Source organism: Nerophis ophidion, linkage group LG02 (genome assembly GCF_033978795.1).
Source record: "Nerophis ophidion isolate RoL-2023_Sa linkage group LG02, RoL_Noph_v1.0, whole genome shotgun sequence".
In the NCBI taxonomy this organism is placed as follows: domain Eukaryota; kingdom Metazoa; phylum Chordata; class Actinopteri; order Syngnathiformes; family Syngnathidae; genus Nerophis; species Nerophis ophidion.
In genome coordinates, this window is record NC_084612.1 from 14,093,225 (window position 1) to 14,119,967 (window position 26,743).

Here is a 26,743-nt window from a genome sequence, read left to right on the forward strand (position 1 = left end):
ACAAATACACGTACCCCTAATATATATATATATGTATATATATATATATATATATATATATATATATATATATTTGTGTGTATATATTTTAATTATCTTTTTTTTTTTCCCAATACACCACTTCAGCATACACACAGTATTTAAAATAGTTAAAGTACAATATTATGACATAGCACCTTTAGAATATGGCTGATAAAATGTTTTGTTAGCTGAGTGTGAACTCTCAATAAAACTTTTTAGTCTTTACGTAAAGAAAACCATTTTTTTTCAGCAAACGCATATTCAAATAGATTTTTTTATTGCCATGCATCTTTATAAAGCAGCATAACTAATAACATGTTACATAACACTGAGCCCCCCATGTCTACCAAGTAGTTCCCTTATGTGCACCAAGGCTTCATTCTGTATGAATGTACCTCACCTCATTACCTTTTGACTCACTGTCACACTCTGTTTCCTTTTGTTTATTGCTGCCCATTGAGATCTTGCATCACGTTCTTTTGTGTCGCTTTATCCATTGTCTTCTATCCCCAAGGCCTCCCTTTCTTCTTCTTCTTCTTCTTCCCTGTCACTTTTGTCTAGCTCACTTCCGTCATCAGCGGCCTCCCTCTTGTTTCTCGTGCTTTGTGCCCGTTGTCTCCGTGGACTTGTTCTCCGCCCTTATAGTCGGGGAATGAATCTGTGTTCATGTCAGTGTGTTGTTGATGAGATTGATAGGATGCAATTCTGTAGGATCTCTTCTTTCCTGTGCCCATCTTGGGGATACCCACCCACTCAGTTCTGCCTGCACCATGTGACTCGTCGTTCTTGTTTACTTATGACACTCGTGTCAAGACAGTACGCAGGAAAGCCTTCGCCGTCCACTGAGGTGACGTCTTTTGAAAGCACAAATATTATTTATGTATTTAATATTTGTTTGCTTACTATGGTATATTATTTAATCTTTATTTGTTCACTGTTTTGTTACAGAAAACAGGGAAATTGGATTAGATTGCTTTGGTATGAAATTGGTAGGATTAAATATGCTCTGCCTCTTCCTACTCCTTTTCGGACGTGCTGTAATGAGACAACTGGAAATGCGTGATGCATTACATTGTGTCGTATGAATGTTCGAAATAAACTGAAACTGAAACCTCTGGAAATAAAACATGAAACACGAGAGTCACATCATAAGTGCCATCCATCCATTTTCTACCACTTATTTCCTTTGGGGTCGCGGGGGGCGCTTGTGCCTATCTCAGCTACAATCGGCCGGAAGGCGAGGTACACCCTGGACAGCTGGTAGTAGACAAACGTGGCTGTGGACCGAGAGGCTGGTCGACTTTCACATCCCCGAGATGACTAAAAAGACCCTAGTTGCGGCAACTTTTTTTAAACCCTTTGTGAGGATTGTGATCCCAGCGGGAGTGGAAATATTACATTAAGTGTTTGTTTGGTCATGGTTTATTATGGTTAATTTGTATGTTTATCACCTAGCAATGCTGCTGATGCAATAGTGTTTGAATCCGTTTAGCACTCAGTTTCTAAGACCTATTGCTCATTGGGTGGTTCGATTAGTACATTAGCCGTGCCAGGAACTTAATGTTTCCAGGTTCGATACCCACCTCGACCATTCTAGTCACTGCCGTTGTGTCCTTGGGCAAAATACTTCACCCACCTCTTCCCAGTGCTACCCACACTGGTTTGAATGTAACTTAGATAATGGGTTTCACGATGTAAAGCACTTTGAGCCACTAGAAAAAAGCGCTATATAAAAATTATTCACGTACCTTCACATCCTCTTTGTGTTCGGACTCAAAAATATAAAATTCTTGATGATAATTGTTCCCAAAGTAATTGTTGGCTCTCACAAAATCTGCTTGATTAGCATTGTTGTGTGTACTCATGTGGCTTCCTTATTAACTCTCGAAATGACTCCAAAATCTCCATTACATTAATAGTATTTTGATGGTATCTATTTACTCACAAACTTTGTAAGTCTTTTGTGTCATACATCAAATATAAAGTATATGATAATATATTCAGTATTAAAGCCACTGTTGTTGTGGTTTGTGCAGCCCTTTGAGACGTTTGGGATTAAGGGCTATATAACAAAGTATTTGATTGATTGATTGAACTTGTCTTTCCACTCGACTGTTACTTTAATGTCTCCTTAATTTGTATTAGCATTTAATCTAGCCAGTGTGACACATAGTTACCATGAATTGGACCCCGACTTAAACAAGTTGAAAAACTTTTTCGGGTGTTACCATTTAGTGGTCAATTGTACGGAATATGTACTGAACTGTGCAATCTACTTATAAAAGTTTCAATCAATCAATCAAAGTTTGCTTCACGAGTAAATAGCAACTTCAGTTATTAGAGAGTTCTGGTCGGACCTTTTTTCACGGGACACATTTCCGGCATTGTTATTGCACTTAGTGAGCCACGGATGAGGAAAAGCTGCTCCGTTATTGATTTAAGTGAAGTCTGAATGTCATTAAAACAGTTAGCTCCATCTTTTGACACTTCTTCCACTCTCCTTGCACGCTACACCGCTACAATAAAGATGACGGGGAGAAGATGCGGTCGAAGTGGAGTCACGTGAATAAAAACGCCCATAAAACGGCGCATCCTGAAGGGACTGTCAGAAAGCGACTTGAAGATGGTCTGTAAAACGTAATCTATGCAACATTTTGACCAAAGAACCACCATTCCATGTTATGTAGACCACAAGGAAGTGTTTTCAATCTCGAAAAAAATCATATAATGACCCCTTTATTGCGCCTTATAATGCGGTGCACCTTTTGTATTGAAAAAAGACCTGAACAGACCCGCTCATCGGCAGTGCGCTTTTTAATCCGGTGCACCCTATGGTCCAGGAAATACGCTAATTTGTTTTGAGTTGCACATTTTTAAAAATAAAATAGCTGTGTTATGCAAAACACAAACACTGGTTGTTATGAGGTTATATGAAATGTTCACAGTTTCCTCTGTGGTTTTATCCAGAATTAGGACACACAAACAATGTGTGACAGTAAGACAACTTGGCAAAGTAGCACAGTGTAAGAAAAGAGACATGGCGAACAAACGCTGTGCTTCCTTTTGTTCTGTCTGTGGGTGGCTAATGGAGTCACAGCAGCAAATAGACAATGAAAGAGACATGCTGGTGTCACGAGGGAAGGGCAATTATTCATTTAAAGCTTACGCTATTTCGTGTCTAAATATACAATGATAATTGAATCTTGTTTTTTTTTAATCCCTCATATGCTGTGACACATGACAGCAACATTTGAAAAGCATGTTTTGTTTAGTATTCTGGGCGCGAAGCCTCCTCGTGGCTCCGGAGGGACGGTCAACAGCAAGGCCGCCACGGGTCAAGGAGCAAACACCTTCCCTTGTCGGCCAGATGCCTGACTGACACATAACGTGTGGGCGCCCCCCCGCCCCACATAATATAACTCCTCCCAGTACGCCCACGCCGCACTGATGTGGACAGTGGCAGCACGTGGAAGCTTGCTGTCTGCCCCTGCAGCTACTTCTCACTCCACACTGTGTTCACATCTTAATTATGTCATTTTTTACAGCATTCAGTGGGCGTTTTAGTAGAAACACTTCAGGCATACCGTAGATATTAATGTGTGGGGGCAAATTAAGTGCCTGGTTGCAATTGCATGTCTTATCAGTTAATTTTGCTAGCTCGGGAGGACATTACCACTCGCCTTGGTGTATTTTCATACCGGTATCACTGGTGGCATTAATCCTTTTTCAGCATGACCGTGTAGTCTTGTACTAGAGGCGAGGAGAGTTGGTTCACAGTGCACAATTCGTACACAAGGCAATGCATTGTTTTACAGAAAATTCCATAAATAAATTAATACAAATATAAAATAATCATAATCCACACTTGTTATTTCATATGTTGACCAGAGGGGGAAGCACTTTTTAAAGCGAATCAACAATCCTTCCTTTTTGGGACCACCCTAATTTTGATGGATTTCACCACCAGGGGTGCAAATGAGACATTCTCCGTTAGATGCAATGCTTTTTTGTATTGGGACCATGATTTCGATTTTATTTTGTTGATATCCCCCTAACGGTAGAAATACAAGAACACACACACACACACTGAGAAACACAAAAAGGTAAGTGCTGAAGCTTCAACTTAAAATAGAGGTGATCGATCCAGATGTCGATGATATTAATACTTAGTATAGTATCATTATATAAACAATACTAAAATGATTACTTTAAAGCCAAAGTTTGGTTGAAAAAATAAATTTTTTTTTTCCATTTTTTTTTGTTATTGTTTGAAAGTGTCAGTATAAAGAAAGGCTTTGAGGATGAATCCCAAATCATTCCAATGGTAGGTTTTGATTTTATTTAATTATTGGGAACGAGACCCTTTATTTTGTTGAACAAATGTATGTAGCATTCATCCATCCATCCATCCATCCATTTTCTACCGCTTATTCCCTTTTTTGGGGTCGCGGGGGGCGCTGGCGCCTATCTCAGATGTAGCATTCAATTTCAATACCACCAAATTGTATACATAATGAGATTCACAACAATACTAGAAAAGTCTAAATGATAAATTTACAAAAATGTGTTGTTGTTTACCTCAGTTACTTAGTAGAAAATAGTTTCACTTCTATTATCTGTTGTCGAAGTTACAGCTAGGGGCTCTGAATTGTATTAAATGTCAGGCAAAAAATTTAATTGGAATTGGAGGCCAAGCATTTTGATAGGGATTGAGGGTTGTACAGTATAGTGGTATTAGTATAGTACCGCGTTACTATCAATCAATCAATCAATGTTTACTTATATAGCCCTAAATCACTGGTGTCTCAAAGGGCTGCACAGACCACCACGACATCCTCGGTAGGCCCACATAAGGGCAAGGAAAACTCACACCCAGTGGGACGTCGGTGACAATGATGACTATGAGAACCTTGGAGAGGAGGAAAGCAATGGATGTAGAGCGGGTCTAACATGATACTGTGAAAGTTCAATCCACAATGGATCCAACACAGTCGCGAGAGTCCAGTCCAAAGCGGATCCAACACAGCAGCGAGAGTCCCGTTCACAGCGGAGCCAGCAGGAAACCATCCCAAGCGGAGGCGGATCAGCAGCACAGAGATGTCCCCAGCCGATACACAGGCAAGCAGTACATGGCCACCGGATCGGACCGGACCCCCTCCACAAGGGAGAGTGGGACATAGAAGAAAAAGAAAAGAAACGGCAGATCAACTGGTCTAAAAAGGGAGTCTATTTAAAGGCTAGAGTATACAAATGAGTTTTAAGGTGCGACTTAAATGCTTCTACTGAGGTGGCATCGCGAACTGTTACCGGGAGGGCATTCCAGAGTACTGGAGCCCGAACGGAAAACGCTCTAATGATACTAATGAATAATGTTCGGTACTATACCGCCTCTGAAAAGTACCAGTTCTGCAACCACCCCAGTAAATGATTAAGTAGATGAATATTTCATTTTCTACCACTTGTCCTTAATAATTTTGACAAAATAATAGAATGGAAAATGACACTATGTTACTGCATGTCTTTGGAAGTGGAAAAAATCCAGAGTACCCGGAGGAAACCAACGCAGTCATGGGAAGAACATGCAAACTCCACACAGAAAGATCCCAAGCCCGGGATTGAACTCAGGACTATTCAGGACTTTCGTATTGTGAGGCACATGCACTAACCCCTGTCCCACGCACCTGGGGATAAATTGATTGGCAACACTAAATTGGCCCTAGTGTGTGAATGTGAATGTTAGATAGATAGATAGATAGATAGATAGATAGATAGATAGTACTTTATTGATTCCTTCAGGAGAGTTCCTTCAGGAAAATTTAAATTCCAGCAGCAGTGTGCAGAGTTGAAATCAATTTAAATAAAAGTAAAAAGTAAATAATGGGGGTTTAAATGGAAACAAAATAGAGAAATATTACAGCAAGAATAAAAACTAAAAAGCAACAATCGGAATAAAAATGTAACAGTAAAATAAGACTATAACAAGACAAAGTAGGCAGTAGTGACCATGTTATGAAAACGTATTGCACTGTTATTGTTTTGCATCCCCTGTCATCCTAGTGCCCCCCGCCCCAGAGAGGAGTTGTACAGTCTAATGGCGTGTGGGACAAAGGAGTTTTTGAGTCTATTAGTCCTGCACTTGGGATGAAGCAGTCTAGAACTGAACAGGCTCCTCTGGCTACTGATAACGCTATGCAGAGGGTGACTGGCATCATCCAGGATGCTTACTAGTTTGTCAACAGTCCTCTTCTCTGCCTCAGTCACCAGTGAGTCCAGTTTCATTCCGATTGTAGAACCGGCCCGCCTGATCAGTTTCTCAAGTCTGGAGCTGTCCTTCTTAGATGTACTGCCCCCCCAGCACACTACCATGTAGAACAGAACACTGGCAACCACAGACTGGTAGTACATCCACAGGAGTTTTCTACAAATGTTGAAGGAGTGCAGTCTCCTGAGGAAGTACAGCCTGCTCTGTCCTTTCTTGTACTGGTGGTCCGTGTTAACAGTCCAGTCTAGCTTATTGTCCACCCAAACCCTGAGGTACTTGAATGAGTCCACGGTCTGTACCTCAACTCCCTCGATCACAATAGGTTATGACCGTGGACTCGACCTCCCAAAGTCAATGACAAGCTCCTTGGTCTTTGATGGATTGAGCTGCAAGGGGTTCGTGTGGCACCAGACAACAAAGTCCCTCACCAGATTCCGAAACTCCTCCTCTCTGCCGTCACTGATGCACCCGGCGATGGCTGTGTCATCCGCGTACTTCTGGATGTGACACAGCTCTGAGTTGTAGCAGAAGTCAGCGGTGTACAGGGTGAAGAGAAGAGGGGCCAGCACCGTTCCCTGCGGTGCTCCGGTGCTGCTGATCACAGTGTCAGACGTGATGTCCTTCAGTCTGACGTACTGTGGCCTGTCGGTGAGGTAGTTCGAAATCCAGGCAACCAGGCAGGGGTCCACTCGCATTTTGTAGAGCTTGTCCTGAAGGAGGCGGGGCTGGATGGTATTAAAGGCACTCGAGAAGTCCAGGAACAGGATCCTCACAGTGCCATTTCCCTTATCCAGGTGTGAGTGGGCTCGATGCAGCAGGTAAAGGATAGCATCCTCCACACCAAGGCCTGCCTGGTACGCAAACTGCAGGCTGTCCTGGGCATGTTGCACCTGTGGTTTGAGGAGGCTGAGAAAGAGCCGGTCTAATGTCTGTTGTCTGTCTATTTGTGTTGGACCTGTGATGAGGTGCCGACTTGTCCAGGGTGTACCCCGCCTTATGTCCGAATGCAGCTGAGATAGGCTCCAGCACCCCCCGCGAAACCAAAAGGGACAAGCGGTAGAAAATGGAAGGATGGATGGTTGTTACTGCATATGTCAGCAGACTAATTAGGAGTCTGTGTTTGCTTATTCACCACTAAAAGACCAGTTGTCTTGTATGTTCCCTATTTTGTTTAAGGACAAACTTGCAATAAGAAACATTTGTTTAATGTACCATAAGATTTTTTGTTAAAAATAAAGCCAATAACGCAATTTTTTGTGGTGCCCTTTAATTACAAAAGTACCGAACAGTATCGAAATAATTTTGGTACCGGTACCAGAAAATCGGTATCAGGACAACACCAATCATACATATCAAATTATATTTGCAATTTATTTTGAGGTCAAATTTAGTGACTTTTTTAATCCAGCAACTCGTGCCATAATGAAACACCAACACTGTATCAGTGCAGTGTCAATACAGCCAGTAAGTGTGCCACACCCTCATGGAGGCACCGCTACAAAACACAATTATTCACTGCAAATGACGCTGGTTCGCAGAAGGACTAGTGAAAAGTTATAAAGTGCACACCACCACACACTCACAGCTCCTCACAATGATGGGACTTTTAACATTGTTAATACAATAATAATGATAACATTTTATTTAGAAACACTTCGGAAAAAAAACTGAAAGCCTCTTTACAAAAGGCAATAAAAATAGAATTATTTGAATGGAAAAATCAATGCATACAGAAATGAGAGAATACAATGGGACAGGAGGATAATAAAGAGTGGTGCTTTCCAATTACTGAGCGTTTTCGTTCACTTTGCATTTAGCTGGCTCTGAGTTTACGGTCACATATTCGTGACTGAGTTTTATCACTGGCGTAAATGGTTTAAAGGTTGAATGCAGTTTGCTGTGCTACACCCCCACCCCCCTCCCCCAACATCCTCTCAGTGGCATTTAACAGATGGTTGTGGTCAATGCTGCGCGGCTGTTGAAGGTTTAATGAAGCACTCTTTCTGGAGGTTTTAAGTTTTTACAGCACTTGCAAAACTTGAGAACTTTCCAACTGACTAATCAGAATTTAGCCGTAGCGCTCCCACGTGTCCCGCCGCCTCTCCCCGCTATTAACCCTTTTAAAGGTGGAGGTTAAGCGAGGAAGTGGAAGAACAGGAAGCGTGGCATCCTGGGGCGTGTGGAGGGGGGAGGAGGGGCGGCGCCTGAACTCTGACCTTGAACAGAGGCCATAGGTCACACAGGCTGTGTTGCAACTTGAAAGACATTCAATGTCAGGCCAATCACTGTCATTTTCTTAGACGGCTATGTCCGCAACCAGCTCACCTAACATGTCTCAACAAGAGCTAACAGAGAAAAGATAGAAGGGAATAGAGTGGCATTAAAAACGGATTCATAGACATTTAAAAGCTAAGTATTAACAAATTCCTGTGGTACTACGCATTCTCATTGTTATTAGTTAATAGTGTTTATTGTTTTGCATGTTGAATCAATCATTGCATTATAAAATGTTGTTCCATGAATTGATTAACATGGACCCCGACTTAAAGAAGTTGAAAAACTTATTCGGGTGTTACCATTTAGTGGTCAATTGTACGGAAAATGTACTGTACTGTGCAGTCTACTAATACAAGTTTCAATTAATCAATCAATCATATTTCCCGGACTATAAAGCGCACTTAAAATCCTTTTTTTTCACTCAAAACTTGACAGTGAACCTTCCGCTTAATGTACGGAATAAGTTTGGTTGAGCTTACTCACCTCAAAGCTATTTTATTTGGTACATGGTGTAATGATAAGTGTGACCAGTTGATGGCAGTCAAGCATAAGAGATAAGTGTATACAGCACTATTATTGAAATATGTCTCAAGTAAACAACACCAACTTTTTAAATGTTCCATTGAAAATGTAGAACATTACACACGGCGCTCAAAAATACCTCAAGATATGTTACTAAGACTTTGGTAAGCTATGAAGCCGCACCGCTTGAATAATTGTCGGCGCATTAAACATACAAGTATTATTATGGTGTGTGTGTGTATAAGGTAAGACATATTATATGGCGTTTTCTTTCACAATATTATGCAACTTTTCTTACCTTTTGGTACCTGCTGATCTGCATTGGAGATCTGTAAAAGTCCTGAAAAATTGTGTGAGTCCGCTTTTGCAGTCCGACGCTGTAGTCGATAAGCTACTTCTTGTTCCTCTATCTTCTTGTTATGGGACATTCATCCTCCGCTGTTGCCACTTCTAATATAAAGTAGTGTCAAGATCTTACTTATATCTGTCAGTAAACTCACCATGAAGGCACTAAAACATATTGGTGTACTGAGTTTACATTATTCACCTAAGGAACTTAATCAATCAATCAATCAATCAATCAATGTTTACTTATATATCCCTAAATCACTAGTGTCTTATTAGCGTTCCGGTCGGATGGTTTTTCACAGGACACACTTTTTTTTTTGGTTGTGTCCGGATGAGTGGATGCTGCTCCGTTGTTGATTTAAGTAAAGTCTGAATGTCAATAAAACAGTTAGCTCCATCTTTCGACACTTCTACCACTCCCATCCTTGCACGCTACACCGCTACAACATAGATGACCAGGAGAAGACGCTGCCGAAGGTGAGCCATGTAAATAAGACCACCCACAAAACGGCACATCCTGAAGGGACTGTCAGAAAGCGACTTGAAGATGATCTGTAAAATATAATCCATGCAACATTTTGACCAAAGAACCACCATTACATGTCATGTAGACCACAAGGAAGGGTTTTCAATTCAGGAAAAAAATAATAATAATATGACTCCTTTAATGCGCCCTATAATCCGGGGGCCTTATATATTAAAAAAAAATAAAAAAAATAGACCACTCATTGGCAGTGCGCTTTATAATCCGATGCGCCCTATGATCCGGAAAATACGTTACTTTGTTTTACCCAGCTACAGGTGTAACAATATGAACATGTATAAACAATATGAACGGTTATATTGGCTAAAATCATCACAGTTATCATTATCGCAGTATTGTTGAATGTGCTCACAAAGTACTGAAAACACACTAAAATATTTTGACCAATTTTTTTTTTTTTAAATAACTAAAATAGACAGACACAATGTAAGAAAACCCAAAACATTTTTCCATGTTTTGTGTTCCTAATGCTTAACTGATAGTGTTTGTTTTAGTACTTAATCTGTTTTAACGGCTACACTTTTAATGTTTAAAATATTGGTTTGGTAGCATGGCAAGATTTATTTAAAAGAAAAGTATGTGCCAAACACAATTTTGTTTTATTATTTCTGTCAGGTGTTGTGGTGTCCTATTCTATCAGCGGTCCCTGAAAGCACTTTAAAAACACCTCCGTCTCCAAGATTAGAACAATCCCATTGGTGTAAGAAAGCCAAACTTGTAAATTCAATGTGCACAATTTAATATTTTAGTAATATTTTAGTAATACTAATATTTTAGTATTTTAGTAATATTAGATTACATTATGTTGTAGTGAGTTTATTAAACTTTAATTGAAGTTTGCTTACCAAAAAGGTTTATCGAAAGTTTGTTCGACAAAGTTTGTTTATCAATCAAACTCTTAATATTATTTTCATTTAAAAAGGTAATACTAGCCTTTTATTGCAGTTAAATGGTTATATCCCAGTAGAAAACGCTTCGAGACAGACTCTCCGTGCAATAATATTTGACACTTATTTGATTTGTGTTAGCATTTAAGCTAGCTAGCGAGCCATTAACAAGGTGCATTCATCAATCATGGTTTTCCGATCATTCTATTTTAAAACGGATGAATGGATAAAACAAAATGTCCATCCTAATGTTCGGTATACATTTGACTAAGGTAGACTTGGTAAAGATAACATGTCTATTTACGATCAATCATAAATAATTATAAGTTAATTATGAAAGCATTTGATTAATCGCGATTAAATATTTCCATTGTTTTTCATACCCAGTTATTTGTCGTCTAAGATTAATTATCAGCAGTAGAATTTGGGGTAATAAGTATGTTTAAGGGTGGTTAAGGTTTAAAAATGACAACTTAAAAAATTGTTTAATGTTTACTTCTCAAATGCCTGACTACACACAGGCAAGACGAATAAAATCATAACAATAGCTATGTGCACATGGATACATTTAATCAGATTAAAAGGCTAACATGCCATTTGGAATATTTTGACCTGATCACACATGTTCGGATCAAAATTTCATCCCGATCGAATGCCGAAAGTCATTCGGATTGTCGCGCATGAAAACACATCTTTCGGAAGTCGGGTTAAAATTATCCTTACTGTGCATGTCTTTGATGTCAGCCATACTTTGGTGGTGGACTGGGGCCTAAATGTATTAATTATGAAATGAAGCAATTGTTTTGCTGCGGTATCCCCTCATTCAACTTCTACACAGGTAGCATTATTTACTGTTGAGTTTGTTGCTTTAAAACGAGACTAGCAAAAACCAAAGTATGTTCTGGAGTGTCATGTGTCAATGTAACAATAAAAGAAGGGATCCTGTTGTCATCTTAACGAGCTGTTTTAATCACAACATTACAGCTACCCCAAGTGCTAACTGCTAGCTTCAAACACATACACAGAATGTTAAAACATGAAGACGCGCTGCAACACCTACATCAGGGGCGCTTACACTTTTTCTGCAGGTGAGCTACTTTTCAATTGACCAAGTCGAGGAGATCTACCTCATTCCTATTTATAATTTATATTTATTGATTTATGAAAGAGACATTTTTGTTAACAAGTTAATGGTGTTTAATGATAATACAAGCATGTTTAACACACATAGATTCCTTTCTTTCATGAAGACAAGAATATAAGTTGGTGTATTTGATTCTGATGACTTGCATTGATTGGAATTAGACAGTGGTGCTGATAACGTCCGCATTTTCAAATGGAGGAAAAAAAAAGTCCTCCTTTCTGTCCAATACCACATGAAAGTGGTTGGATTTGGCATCTCATTTGTCCAACTTGCATCGTTTTTAAACACTTTGTTATGAGAGTAGCATATGTGTGTGGCCCTTTAATGTCTGGCAGCAGGTGAGTGACGTCAGTGAGTGTGCGGGTGGGCAAGCAAGTGAGAAAGCGGTCGCTGAGGGCGGGGGAAAAATACATTGGCATCAAACTCCGTAGCTTGCTAGCTTGTGCACGCTAGCTTTCTGAGACTCTTATTTTGTTAGCACAGGCAGGATGAAGCAGGTCTTTTATGGTGAAGACAGGAACTGTGCAGTCGGTCTTTAGAGTTTTGACAGTAGGTACGGAGTCTCTAGAAATAAAATGTGTTTCTCTGCGTCCGCCCTGTTAGTGATTTTTTTCTTAAATATGAGCGCGCAGCAGCCAGCGTCATCTCACAAGATCCTCGGGTGCCGAGAATGTCAAACAACTGACGAAAGTGAAGTATTGGTATGATTGATCATTTTTATGTATATTTTTTAATGCCTGGCTTGAGATCGACTGACACACCCTCCGAGATCGACCAGTCGATCGCGATCGACGTAATGCCCACCCCTGACCTACATAATCACAACACAAAAAGCACATAACGGCTACATTTCAAAAAGAGAGATAAGACAAAAGTAGTGAAGGGAAGAACAAAAGATACATTCATACCATGATAACGTTGGACAGGCAGAAATGCACACGGCCATGTTTGACAACTGAAGAGGTCTACTGCTTCTTCAGCACCTGCAGTGAGAGAACTCGTCCAAAAGATGACACCATAGCATAAATAACAACACACCTTTCTGTTTGTTAGATTCTGCGCATGTCAAAGTAAAATATTCCGATTTAATGCGTGATGCATGAAAATGCACGTCATAATCAGATCTTTTTTTTCAGTGTCCATGTACACGGTGACATTCTAATCCGAATGATGATCAGATTAAATCAATGTTGTCCATGTACACGTGGCCAATGTCTGGTTCTCTCTACTTTTTAGGTAGTTATCCTTTGTTTTACAAGTGTGCCTCCAATTAAAAGCTTCCTCCACTCGTATCATCCCTTTTGCTTCTTTGACGCTCTTCCACAGCTATTGCTCCTCAGCGGGGGAGCTTGGACCTCGGCTTTGCCGGGGATCTCGTAATACCAAGGATATTAGCAGCCAGATCAAAGAGTGTGAGCGTGCCTAATGTGGGATTACGTGGATACATGCAACCCGGCAGCTTCACCTCACTCCGCCGCCACCACGGCACATACTGCTAGCTAGCGCCATTAGGCTCCTCAAATGCATTGCTCATTTTTCTGCAAGAGCTCCCCTGGGCTGGAAGGCAATTATGCAGCGGTGTGGCATAAATTTTCATTCTCTTCACATCCATGTTGGCCGCTAACGGGTTCATGAAGAATAGGATAGGCCGCTAACAGCTTCAAATGAGCAGAGAGAGGCAATGAGGAGGCGGAGAGGGCAGTTTCTCAAGGGCACATTCATTAGGAGTATCTCTTCACGGGGGATGAAAGGATAAGAGTGCATGCTAGTTTCGGTCAGGTGGCATTGAGGTGAGATGTAACATGGATATCAACATAGGAAAAAAAATGTTAAGGCAAGATCATGGCATTTTAAATTGGTTGCAGGAGAATAATGCAGGCTGTAGTCGAAGCCATCTGGCATAGGTTCCAGCCTCTGCAGTTACCCTGCACAGTATGAGGAGTAGGGCTGCAATGATTCATTGATTGAATCAAATAATTAGATTAAAGAAAAAGCTTTGTTTTGTATTTTGATAAATCGTTTAACAAGTTAGTTAAAACTCTGCAAGTCTGCTCTAAAAGCACGCACATGAGAGCGGTGTACCCACGGTGATCTCGGTTGCACTTCTGGGGATGTGGCCTGACAGAATTGGCTCAAAGAAGAGGAAAAAAGAGAGAAAGAAAAAAACAATTTAATTGAATATCCCTGATCTAGACACAGATCATTGAGATCTACTCACTTTTACAGTATAGAGTTTGGTAAGTCCTTCAGAGGAGAAGCTCTGCCTAAAACCCAACTTATTTTGAATGAAAGTCAACATTTGTCTACATTTTTTCCTGTGTTGCTGTTTAATAAACAAGATAATTGGGGTGAGATAGTTCTGGAGCTCTAACAGACACGGGAAGATGTCTATGTCAAATGAATTTTGCAAACCAGGAGCAGCGGTGTTCTTTAGTGTTAAAAGCAATTGTTGTTGTGGCGACTTGTCCAGGGTGTATGCCGCCTTCCGCCCAATTGTAGCTGAGATAGGCACCAGCGCCCCCCGTGACCCCAAAAGAGAATAAGCGGTAGAAAAGGACGGATATATGTAACACCAGATGATGGCCCGGATGCCATCTGGTTATCTGATGGCTTGATTTGTGTCATTGTTTGAAAACTTTACAGTTGTAGGAATTTTGGAATTCGCTGGATTATTTGTAAAAGGCAATGCTGAATAAATACCGGGGTTTCAGCTATGAGTCTGAGGCAATGATTTCAAAGGATCTTCTTCCATTTTGAGTAGTTTAGTCAAACAAGAGTCATTCTTCCTCCACATGTATTCAGGATGTCTCCCAGCTGTTCTAAGAACATCCGGGTATCCCCCGAGTGGAATTAGAGTAAGTGATCAAAGACGAAGAAGTCCTGGCTACTTGGACTAAAACATATCCAGCTGTTGGAAATGATTACATGTGCAACACATGTTCTTTTTATAACCAAAACGGATGATTTTTCGGGGCTTCTGTTTGTTGCCAGACGTGACCCCACAGAACTTAACCAAACAAGAGCAGTTTCCGAGCAATAACATTGACGGCCGCTTTTTTCTACTCCTTTTCAGAAATCCGATCCAACAGCCGAGGTCCCAAGGACGGCGCCTCCAAGCAGCTGCCCCTCTACGACACACCGTACGAGCCCGCCGAGAACGGTGGAGACTCTGACCCCGAGCGCTCTCGTTGCCCCCGAGAAAGCCGACTGCCGCAGGACGACGAGCGACCCCCCGAGGAGTACGACCAGCCCTGGGAGTGGAAGAAAGAGAGGATTTCCAAAGCTTTTGCAGGTACGAACAATGATGAAAGTGTACCTTTTCTAGGAGCTTGTCAAAGTTCTGCAAAGAACAAGATTGGGAAAAGGCTGTTAAACAAGATTGATTTCTTAACTTTGACTAATAAATCAACTTTCCTAAATCACTCACGGGCCCGGCTACCACGGATCAGTACGGTCCTGTTCTTTACTCCAATGTTTGTATTTTCTAATTGAACGTTGTTAGCTAGCAGCATGGATGCTGTGTTATGATTGGTTGAAAGACAATCCTCACATCAAGTTAGTGCTAGCCAGGATAACCTTACTTTATTTTCCTTAGAGACCCAATTTTCTGGATGTTCTGAACTCCTGTTTTATATGCCAGTTTTGTATTGTGTAGTAGAATTTGACTATGTTTACACTGCAGGCAAACGTGGCCCAAATCTGATTTTTTTGGAAATCTGATTTTTTTCTAGCCGACTGTTTACACTGCAAGTAAATTTTTTTTTTTTTCAGACTCCAGTATATAAACGTACACAGGTCCCAATGTGGTCCCAATGTCACTTGCATGCTCTTTTCGATTAAGTGAAAATAAAGGAAATTGACCATAAGTTGATATATCGAAATTAGCTACCTCTTGTAGATCAAGAATTGACTTGTCACTTGTGCTACAAGTATGTATTTATTTTATTATGTATTTCATTTTATATTTAAATCTGCATTTCAAAACTTAAGGTATAATATTTTTATTTGGCAACAGCGTAAATTGATAGACAGCCCTGGTGGCTTTTTTTCGACAAAGCGGCTCATTTCAACAAATGAGGAACTTTCTACTCCACGAGAAAACATCCACGACAGACCAGCCTGTTAGTGGGTTTGTGCCGTGGCTGTTGTGTAAAGGAAGTAGGCAGATGACGGAAAACCATGACGTAAATGTCGCAATCTGGTCGCATTTCCGTTGCGACTGGAGTCACATTTGTAAAGATCAGATTCTAATTGGATTCAGACTACCTCTTGATCTGATGCAAAAACATCCGTTTGAAACACTTTTGGACTGGCAAAACATATCCGGTCTGTGTCACTTGGGGACAAAAAATCAGATTTGGTGTGCAGTGTAAACAGGGCTTATTGTTTCTTATGCTGTAGCCCAATTAATGTTTTTCATCTTAAAACAGCCAACTATTGTAATAGCAAATAGTTCAATCTGTAACTATACTCCGACTGTTCATAGACGATAGGGGTGTAGCGGTACACAAAAATTTAGATTCGGTACGTACCTCGGTTTACAGGTCACGGTTCGGTTCATTTTCGGTACAGTAAGAAAACAATAAAATACATATTTTTTGGTTATTTATTTACCAAATTTGTAAACAATGGCTTAACATACATATACACACAGGGTCCATTGCCAAGGTTAATTTAGTCAACATATAAAAAATAAACAATAAATAAGATAAGGCTCAGAATGGTTTCTTAACAAAAACTTTCTACATATAAAGTGCTTTTTTTTATTGATTGATTGATAATTTTATTAGTAGATAGTACAGTACATATTCCGTACAATTGACCACTGAATGCAAACACCCCAATAAGTTTTTCAACTTGTTTAAGTCGGGGTCCACATTCATCAAACCCACCTCCACCCCTCAGCCTGGCTAACTTGGCAGTAAGAGGATGTATGGGCTTATTGTTCTTCCACCATAGAAGTTGGTCAAAATCTAGTTTTTAATGCAATACATCAACCCCCTGCGACCTCGAACGAGACAAGCGGTAGAAAATGGATGGATGCGGTGGTGACGCTTCAAAGGAGTTAGCATGTTTTACGTGTTGGCAGAAGCGTACCCTACTGCTGCTGAACAATGTCGGCAAACCTCCATCCTCCATTGTTGTATTGCACCGCGCAGCCAAAGTGTTCCCAAACGGAAGATGTTAATGAGGCAGGAGGGTCTTCTAGCTCTCGCTTTTGCATGTTGTCCTAGCCCTGTTGCTGCTAGCCTGCCGTGTGTTGTGCCTCGCTTTGCATTGTTTACACAACATGCGGTGCGCTACATAATATGTCCGTGTGGAAACTCGTTCGGTACACCTCCGAACCGAACCAAAACCCCCGTACCGAAACGGTTTAATACAAATACACGTACTGTTACACCCCTAATAGACGGTAGTGCACTCTTTAAATGATCACACCAATTTACAAACTGTACGTACCATTACAAGCTGAACTAGACTGGACTACATAGTGAAACCGGGGCTACTGACAGTACATTTTAGTATGAAATCCACCAATTTGAGCCCTTAAACTGCTTCCCATTTACTCTCTCGCTTTACTAACACTTTGTTTTTCCACTTTTATCCACGGATTACTTTGACTCCCCTTCCATTCTGAGGCTGCCGCCGCTTTTAACACCGCATCCTTTTTTCTTCCTTGAGCACCTGCCACCATGTTTGTTCACAGGTGTCCATCCTAGCCTCTGCTGCTTCTCCTCCCAACAGTGTGTGTTGCTGTGGGTTAGGGTGGCTAAAGCAGCCATAACATCACACAGGGCTGTTCTAAACGTTGTTTAAAAGTCATATATCGTGATATTCAATCACCTCATCCGTCTATATATATTTTTTTTCTTTTTGTTTGTATCCTCGAACAGCTCTGCTTTGTTATGACTGCATTAGCTACGAGGGCTCAATAAATGGCACTGGATCACTTCCCCACAGAAGAAAGGACTGCAACTCTAAATCCCCCACAGGTACCAAATATGCAACTGGGCTTCTTGGGGTCTTCATTCCTCTTTGCTGTCTTTTATGTGTTTTAATGTTTTAACCAGAAATAATGTGCTGAATTTAGGGATTTTAGCTTACCTGTCCATCATGTTTTGCTCTTTTATCAACCCCCCTGTAAATGCCATGCATTAATAGGATGAGCAAAGGTTCTTTTTGAAGTGAAAATGAGCTCACTGTGTGAACATTTACATGACTGGAATGACATTATCAGGAGGCTACAGAGGCACTATGGTGGAACAATTGTGGAAATATTACACATTCTCATTAGAACCATGTAATATTTGGATTTTTACACATCTAAAGGCTGAACGTGCACTGTGAACATTAATGGTCATCAATGTAGTTAATCTTTGGATTTGAAATCAGAGAAGATCCTCTTGATTATTTAATTTCCAATTAATTATAAAATAGCTTTAATTTGGTTTCTAGCCAGCCAGTTACTTTCTTCAGGTAAAAAACTATTAAATACATATTTAAATCATATTACAGTGGAACACCCAAAATCAAACACCCCTTAAAGAGGCCCTGTTATGCAAAACCAACATTTCTTAGTTATTGGTACCTGCTGTTGTGTATTTGGGATCTGCATAAGTCATGACAGTTTGAAATAAAACCGCTGAGGCATTATAGAGATATTTATAAAATAACCTTCCTTACTTGTGATACACAAGCCATTTGGATTTTTCCCACTTTGTGACGTTTTCCCATCAATTACATCAGCAAATTATTCATATATATAAAGTTTTACCTGACGAGGTGCAGTCAATAAGATCCTTCTTTTTCGCTATCCTCTAGTTGTGGGGCATTCATCCGCCGCAGTTGCCATTGCTAGTGCAATGTAGCGTACTATGAAAACATGGCTGATGGGGAGAAGACGCAGTCGAAGTGGAGGCACGTAAATTAGACTGCCCACTAAACAGCGCATCCTGAAGAGGAGGACTATAAAACATAATTGATGCAAGATTGTGACCAAAAAACCCCCATTACATGTTATGTAGAGCAGTAGACCACAAGGAAGTGTATTAAAGGCCTACTGAAACCCACTACTACCCACCACGCAGTCTGATAGTTTATATATCAATGATGAAATATTAAAATTGCAACACATGCCAATACGGCCTTTTTAGTTTACTAAATTACAATTTTACATTTCCCGGGAGTTTCGTCTTAGAAACGTCGTGTAATGATGACGTGTACGCAAGACGCCACGGGTTTTTAGGAAGTATGAGCACTGCGCACACATACAGGTAAAAGTCGTCTGCTTTAATGGAATAATTACACACTTTTTTGGACATCTGTGTTGCTGAATCTTTTGCAATTTGTTCAATTAATATTGGAGAAGTCATAGTAGAAAGATGGAGTTGGGAAGCTTTAGCCTTTAGCCACCCAAACACACGGTGATTCCTTGTTTGAAATTCCTGTAGGTGAAACTTTCCTATGTAGGATCCATTTTCGCGTTCAAGCGAACATGAATCCTACCGAATGTCAACCAGCAGGTTTCGATGAGAAAATTGTGGTTTAAAAAGTCAGTTCTTACCGGAGAAAAGCTGAGCTTGTGCCGTCCATAGCTGCCATCGACTCCCCTGAGACACTGCGCGTCAAGACACCCGTGGAGACACCCTTCCGACTATCAGGTACTATTTAACTCACTAAAACACTAGCAACACAATAGAAAGATAAATAAGGGATTTCCCAGAATTATCCTAGAAAATGTCTCTAAAAACATCGGAATCTGTCCCAATGCAATCACGTTTTTTTTGTTTTTTTTCTAGTCAATATCCTTAAACACAAATCTTTCATTTTTGCTCAAATTAATGGGGAAATTGTTGTTTTCTCGGTCCGAATAGCACTTTTTGTTGGAGGCTCCCATTAAAAACAATGCGAATATGTGAGGAGCCCCATCGTCTGCGACTTCCGGTAGAGGCAGGGTTTTTCTCTTAGCACCGAAAGTTGCAAACTTTATCGTGGATGTTCTCTACTAAATCATTTCATCAAAAATATGGCAATATCGCGAAATGATCAAGTGTGACACATAGAACGGACCTGCTATCCCCGTTTAAATAAGAAAATCTCATTTCAGTAGGCCTTTAAATATGGGGGGGGGGAAATCCTAATATGACTTCTTTTTTGTCGTAACATATGGTAGCAGCCAATTAAAATTCACAAAAACGTAGCTGTCAAATTGTGCAATGTCACCCATATCATCAGTGTTTTGCACTCGTTCCAAATAAACTGATTTTTGGTTAACTTTTTTTTTTTAACAATTGTCTGTGAAAATATTTTATTTTCAATCAAATTAATCACATTTTTAAACTTTGATTAATAGCAGTTAATTACTTGGCTGCATGATTTAAAATAACTTTTAAAAAAAAAGACTAAGATATTTTGACACAAATGCAATTTTATTGTCAAAATATCATGCACAAACATTTTTATAACGTGTTACCTGAATGCACAACATTTATTTGCTCAAAGCTTGTTAATAGGTAAGTATTAAGTGCACATTTTGATCAGTTCTGTGTTCATATTGCAAATAACAAGGTACTGATAATGCACTGGTGTATGCATTGGCCTAAACCCTGAGTTTGTAACGAACCACACCACCTTTTATAGGTAAGGGGATTAATGGCATGCGTTAACGCATTAACTTGGAGAGCTTCTTATTTAGATTTGTATGACGTTACAATGTTACCTAAATCATCGCCTGTGCAGTTGAAGGTTTTCATGAAGATGACAGTTCGACTCCGGTACAAACTAATTCAATGTCATTATTTTCAAAGTAAAAATTGGTTTCCAAAAAAAGAAAATGAAGTTTGACTTTAGAGCAGAGATCTCAAACTCGCTTTTAGTTATGGGCCACACTGCAAATATGACTGCTCTAAGAGGGCACCTTGTAAGAGTGATTATACTTGAATATGAATGTATAACCCCCTAATTAAATAATTACACACTTGCCTATGCATTTTTATATTTTAACAGATTGATTGATAACTTGCGTTGAAATCCTAAGTTAAGGTAACAACTACATGTTTAAGTATTTTTTTTTAATGTATTTTTGACAGCAAAAAAAGTTTGTAATATAAAGTTTAGAAGATAGGTCATTGTAAGTAATGATTGATTGATTGAGAAGTTTATTGACATCTTGATGGATTGATTGATTGATTGATTGATACTTTTATTAGTAGAGTGCACAGTTCAGTACATATTCCGTACAATTGGTAAAACCTGAATACGTTTTTCAACTTGTTTAAGTCGGGGTCCATGTTAATCAATTCATGGTAGACCCCATGGTAGACTTAAAGAATTGAAACCATGTAATGCTTTAAAAAGGCAAATGAATGGCTTAACAAGCCAAAAGGCTTGTTTCCATTGTGGTCCATTAAATAGTCATCACATTCAATAATAAAATATATATAACCTGTAACATGTACATAAACAATGACGTTGAAAAAATGGTTAATATGATGTACATATCAATCCAATCAATTAATCCACTTTATTTATATAGCACATTTAAACAAGAACATTTCCAAAGTGCTGCACAGCCATGTTAAAAACATATTAAAAAACAATATTATGCTCCACCAATGACTGAATAAAAACAAGAATAAATAAATATAAAAACAATATAAAAATAAATATGATTAAAAACAATTTTAAAGGGTAAAATCAATTAAAACAGCAAAATAAAAATCAAAGTGTATAAAAAACACAGAGAACAAATCAATCAATTTTAAAATGAACAGGGAGCCAGTGCAAACTCTGAAGAATTGGGGTTATATGCTGGCGTTTCCTGGCCCCTGTTAAAAGTCGTGCTGCCGCGTTCTGGACTAACTGCAACCGGGAGAGAGCTTTTTGGCTAATGCCAGCATAAAGTGCATTGCAGTAGTCCAGGCGACTTGAAATAAAAGCATGCACGACTTGTTCAAAAAGGTTAAAAGATAAAAACGGTTTAACCTTTACTAAAAGACGAAGATGATAAAAACACGATTTTAAAACGCCATTGACTTGTCTAGTTTAAAATCGCTGTCTATAGTGATTTACACAATATACGTGTCAGGTGATTTGAAAAACTATATATACGAAAAAGGAGGGGAAGGGGTATATAAACTATGTACATGACTATGCACATGTTGACTCCAAAATATTAAATGTTTCTCTGTCAAAATTAAAAGATAAAATACATTTATCAATAAATACTAGGTGCTGTATTGATGCAGGGTTTTTCCAGGCTTTTACAGGCCGGTTAAAATACCGTGGCGGGCCTCGTAAGTGGACGTGGCGGGCCACCTGAAAGGAAGTGGCAGGGTTCGTGAAAGGGTGTGGCGGGCCTAGTGAAATGATCAGTGAAGCAGAATTCAACAAGCGTTGGATTGTTCACCCACTAATAGGGAACGCCAGTTGGGTTTAGACTGTCGTGAGACATGTTAGTTTTACCCTCCAGATGATGTGTTCTTGCAATAGTAATCTTGTTGTGAAATGTATTATTTTCACATGGCCTTGTAAAATGATCCACTATATGAAGGGACATATTTGAATAATTTACATTGTGGGTTATTACAAGCCTATGAAACCCACTACTACCGACCACACAGTCTGATAGTTTATATATCAATGATGAAATATTAACATTGCAACACATGCCAATACGGCCTTTTTAGTTTACTAAATTGCAATTTTAAATTTCCCGCGAAGTGTTGTGTTGAAAATGTCGTGGTATGATAACGCATGCGTTTGACGTCTCGGGTTGTAGCGGACATTATTTTCCAGCCCGATCCAAGCTATAAGTAGTCTGCTTTAATCGCATAATTACACAGTATTCTGGACATCTGTGTTGATGAATATTTTGCAATTTGTTCAATAATAATGGAGAAGTCAAAGTAGAAAGATGGAGGTGGGAAGCTTTTAGCCTTTAGCCACACAAACACACGGTAATTCTTTGTTTAAAATTCCCGAATGTGAAGCTTTACTATGGATCAGAGCGGTCAAGCGAACATGGATCCCGACCAAATGTCAACCAGCAGTTTTCGGTGAGAAAATTGTGGTTATAAGTCAGCTCTTACCGGAGACACCAGCTGAGCTTCGTTCTGCTGTAGCGTGTGACTTCCCTCAGAGACACTGGGTCAACACACCCGTGGCCACACCACTCCGACTTTCAGGTACTGTATAATCTCACTAAAATAATAGGTGGATAAGGGATTTTCTAGAATTATTCTAGTAAATGTGTCTAATAACATCTGAATAGCTCCCACTGCAATCGCCTTTATTTTATTTTTTATTTATTTATTTTTTTCTAGTCCTTCACTCTAAATTTCCTCATCCACAAGTCTTTCATCCTCGCTCAAATTAATGGGGAAATTGTCGCTTTCTCGGTCAGAATAGCTCTCGCTGCTGCTGGCTATAATTGTAAACAATGTGAGGATGTGAGGAGCCCTACAACCGCGCACATCGTCTGCTACTTCCGGTAAAGACAAGGCTTTTTTTATTAGCGACCGAGAGTTGCGAACTTTATCGTCGATGTTCTCTACTAAATCCTTTCAGCAAAAATATGGCAATATTGTGAAATGATCAAGTGTGACACATAGAATGGACCTGCTATCCTCGTTCAAATAAGAACATCTCATTTCAGTAGGCCTTTAAGTCCCCTCATGACTACCTTCAATCATCACCACCAATTTGAATTCAATTCATTCCCTTGAGATGCAGCCTCTCGTGTTCGAGGGGGTCCCAGTACAGATACAGAATAAAACATACAATAATACACAACAAACACACTGCTCCACCATTGCACACCCTACAAGCTCACACACGTGATAATCATTTGCAATACAACACAGCACAACATCAACTTCTCCACAATGTTTCATAAGGACTTGTGTGTGAGTTTGTGTTTTATCTGTAAGCAGTTACGTGCTTGCAATCTGCATGGATATCATTTTTGGGAAGTTGGGGCATAACAAAAGGGCTCCAGGGGAGCGTTGGTGTTTTAAGCAGGCGTGGAGAATAATACTGCTAGTCCTGCCTCCTCTCTGAAAGATGGAAAAGGAATGAAAACGTCCTTTGAATCGGTTGGAAATCTGCCAAAAAGTAACCACTGGTGCAGCAATTACACAGAGGTCTGTGCGTATTGCGTACATATCATATTTACTACATTAATAGTCGTGTGTGACTATGTGCGCTTGGATAAGAGCTGCTATTATCTCAGTCACGCTGTCTCTCATCTCATCTCCTCTCATTATGTTGCTGTCAAGCCACACTCTCAGAGGTTTATTTACTGACACATCCACATTTAAAGCCCCTTGTTAAAGTCACTCTCTTCGTCTTTATTATTATAATAGCTTCCTTTCCATTCGTTGTCATTTAAGGAAGAAAGCTGCTGTTTAAAAGTACTTCAATTTATCTTTGATCCTCTTTGGAGGACACAAACAAGTGTAAGTTGTCATATCCGGCGTTGAACATTTTCAGATCGCACATCAAGGAGACTTTCTTCATACACATCAAGGACTGGCTCAGCTGCTGTAATTCCTGTGCATTGGCAAAGATCTGATGTCCAGTATTAGGATGTACATAGTGATTCACTTCCTAGTAGGCGGACACTTCTTTGTGGTTCACTATGCTCTGTTTCACTGCATGTGTTTGTCTAGCACTTTGCAAAAGTCATTAAATGTGTAGGCTAAATGTGACCAATCTAAGTCTATGATCGTGAAGCCAAACAGTCCAGTTGAATGCCCTCAGAACTAGATGAATTGTTTTGGCAATGTTGGTATGATCACATATACGTACAGTAACTAAAATGCAATGCAGTAGAGGGCTACTTCCTGTTTCATGGAGAATGATATTATAATTTGGGGGCAGAGTTCTTGGAAGTGCACCCAGAGTACTGATGGATGGGGTCCTCGTGAAAATGTAATAGTGTCTTTTTTGGTCCATGCACCAAAGGTTCACGTAAATTTGTTTTAGTTTTAGTACCGGTCAAAAGTTTGAAAACACTTGTGACACGTCACAGAAAATCCTACCAATCCTCAGTTGCAATGTCAATCAGTGCCTCCAAGATGTTGCTTTTTTTGTGACTTTTCAGGCCTGAAATTGTGGCAGGTTTTTCATTAAGTTGAAGCAAAAGTTACAATGTTTTGAGGCTTTTTTTTTTTTTTTTTTCAATAACCCATCCATCCATCCATCCATCTTCTTCCGCTTAGCCCAGGCTTCCCTCTCCCAAGCTACTTTGTCCAGCTTTGCCCAGGGGATCCCAAAACGTTTCCAGACCAGCTTTGAGACGTAGTCTTTCTACTGTTTTCTGGGTCTTCCTCCCGGTCAGACGAGCACTATACACCTCCTCAGGTCGGCCTTTGGGGGGGAATTCTGACCAGATGCCCGAACGACCTCATCTGGCTCCTCTCAAAGTGGAGGAGCAGCAGGTTTATTCTGAACTCCTCCCGAATGAAAGTGAGAGCCCTGCCACCCAACGGAGGAAACTCATTTCGGTAGCTTGTACCGGTGATCTTGTCCTTTTGGTCATAACCCAAAGCTCATGACCATAGGTGAGAATAGGGATGTAGATCGACCAGTAAATTAAGAGCTTTGCCTCTCAACTTAACACCTTCTTCACCACGATGGACCGATACAGGGTTTGCATCGCTGCAGACGCTGCACCGAGACATGTCGATCTCATGATGAACTCTTCCCTCATTCGTGAACCACACCCCGAGGTACTTGAACTCCTCCACTTGTGGCAGGATATCCTCCTCAACCCGGAGATGGCACTCCACCATTTTGCAGGCAAGAATCATAAGGGCTGATTTCCATTCCAGTCGCTTCACACTCACCTGTGAACCGATCCAGTGAGAGCTGAAGATCCTGGTCAGATGAAGCCAGCAGGACCACATCATCCGACGACAGCAGGACACAGTCCCCACTACATACGTTGTTGACCGTACACTGCTTCCCCCTCCTGAGTCGGCAGAGGGTAGTCCAGAATTGCATCAAAGCCGTGCGGTAGTCGTTCTCCATGGCTTCCCTGAACGCCTACCATGTCCGGTTTTTGCCTCTGCAACCGCCAAAGCCACTCACCTCTTGGTCTGTCGGTTTGCGTCCGCTGCCTCCTTAGTTCCATGAGCCAAAATGACCTAATAGGACTCTTTCTTCATCTTGACGGCATCCCTCACCGTTTGTGTACACCAGCGGGTTCTGGGATTCTATAAAATTCATGGTTTTCAGCTAGTTGGCAGTCGGGCATTGAGGCACAGCATTGTAGCTAACCAGCGTTTCATTATAACATGTTTGCTGTGTGGAAATATTTTACCATACTTTTTAATTTGTACAAGCACTTGTTTTTCTGTCTTGCTCTCACGAGCACTTAGCATGGCGTCTTGTGAGCTCTCTCTTGCTCGCTGTGCCGTATGCTTAGCCATAGCACCATCTAGTCCTCTGCCGAACAGAAAGACCAGCAATAAATAGGGTAACCGTAAAATGACGCATCAACTTAAAAAAACGCTGTTTATAAATTTTCATGGTCATTTTCAGTATGTCGACTAATCTCAGCAGCACAATATAACGCCAGAATAATAAATAAATAAATAAATGAATAATAATATTTAAGAAAACAAGAGTTTTGGTATTAGATCAATATTGGTATCGTCGGCATATACACAAATTCAAGATTCAGGATAAAATCAGAAAAATGTAAATCGGTGCAATCCTATGATTGAAAATTC

General features: G+C 40.1%; 1 protein-coding gene across 5 annotated transcripts in view; it reads left to right on the forward strand.

Annotated features, from left to right (window-relative positions):
* LOC133537032 (SH2 domain-containing adapter protein F-like) overlaps window positions 1-26,743 on the forward strand; it is a 225,905-nt gene that overhangs the window by 138,546 nt on the left and 60,616 nt on the right. For 2 of the 5 annotated variants that reach the window (XM_061877853.1, XM_061877878.1), the window contains exons 3-4: window positions 15,079-15,297; window positions 17,900-17,998. In XM_061877853.1, the coding sequence (XP_061733837.1) occupies window positions 15,079-15,297; window positions 17,900-17,998 (318 nt within the window). Of the gene's footprint in view, window positions 1-15,078; window positions 15,298-17,899; window positions 17,999-19,600; window positions 19,667-26,743 lie in introns of all 5 variants that reach the window. The other 3 variants (XM_061877871.1, XM_061877888.1, XM_061877861.1) reach the window with 2 other exon arrangements.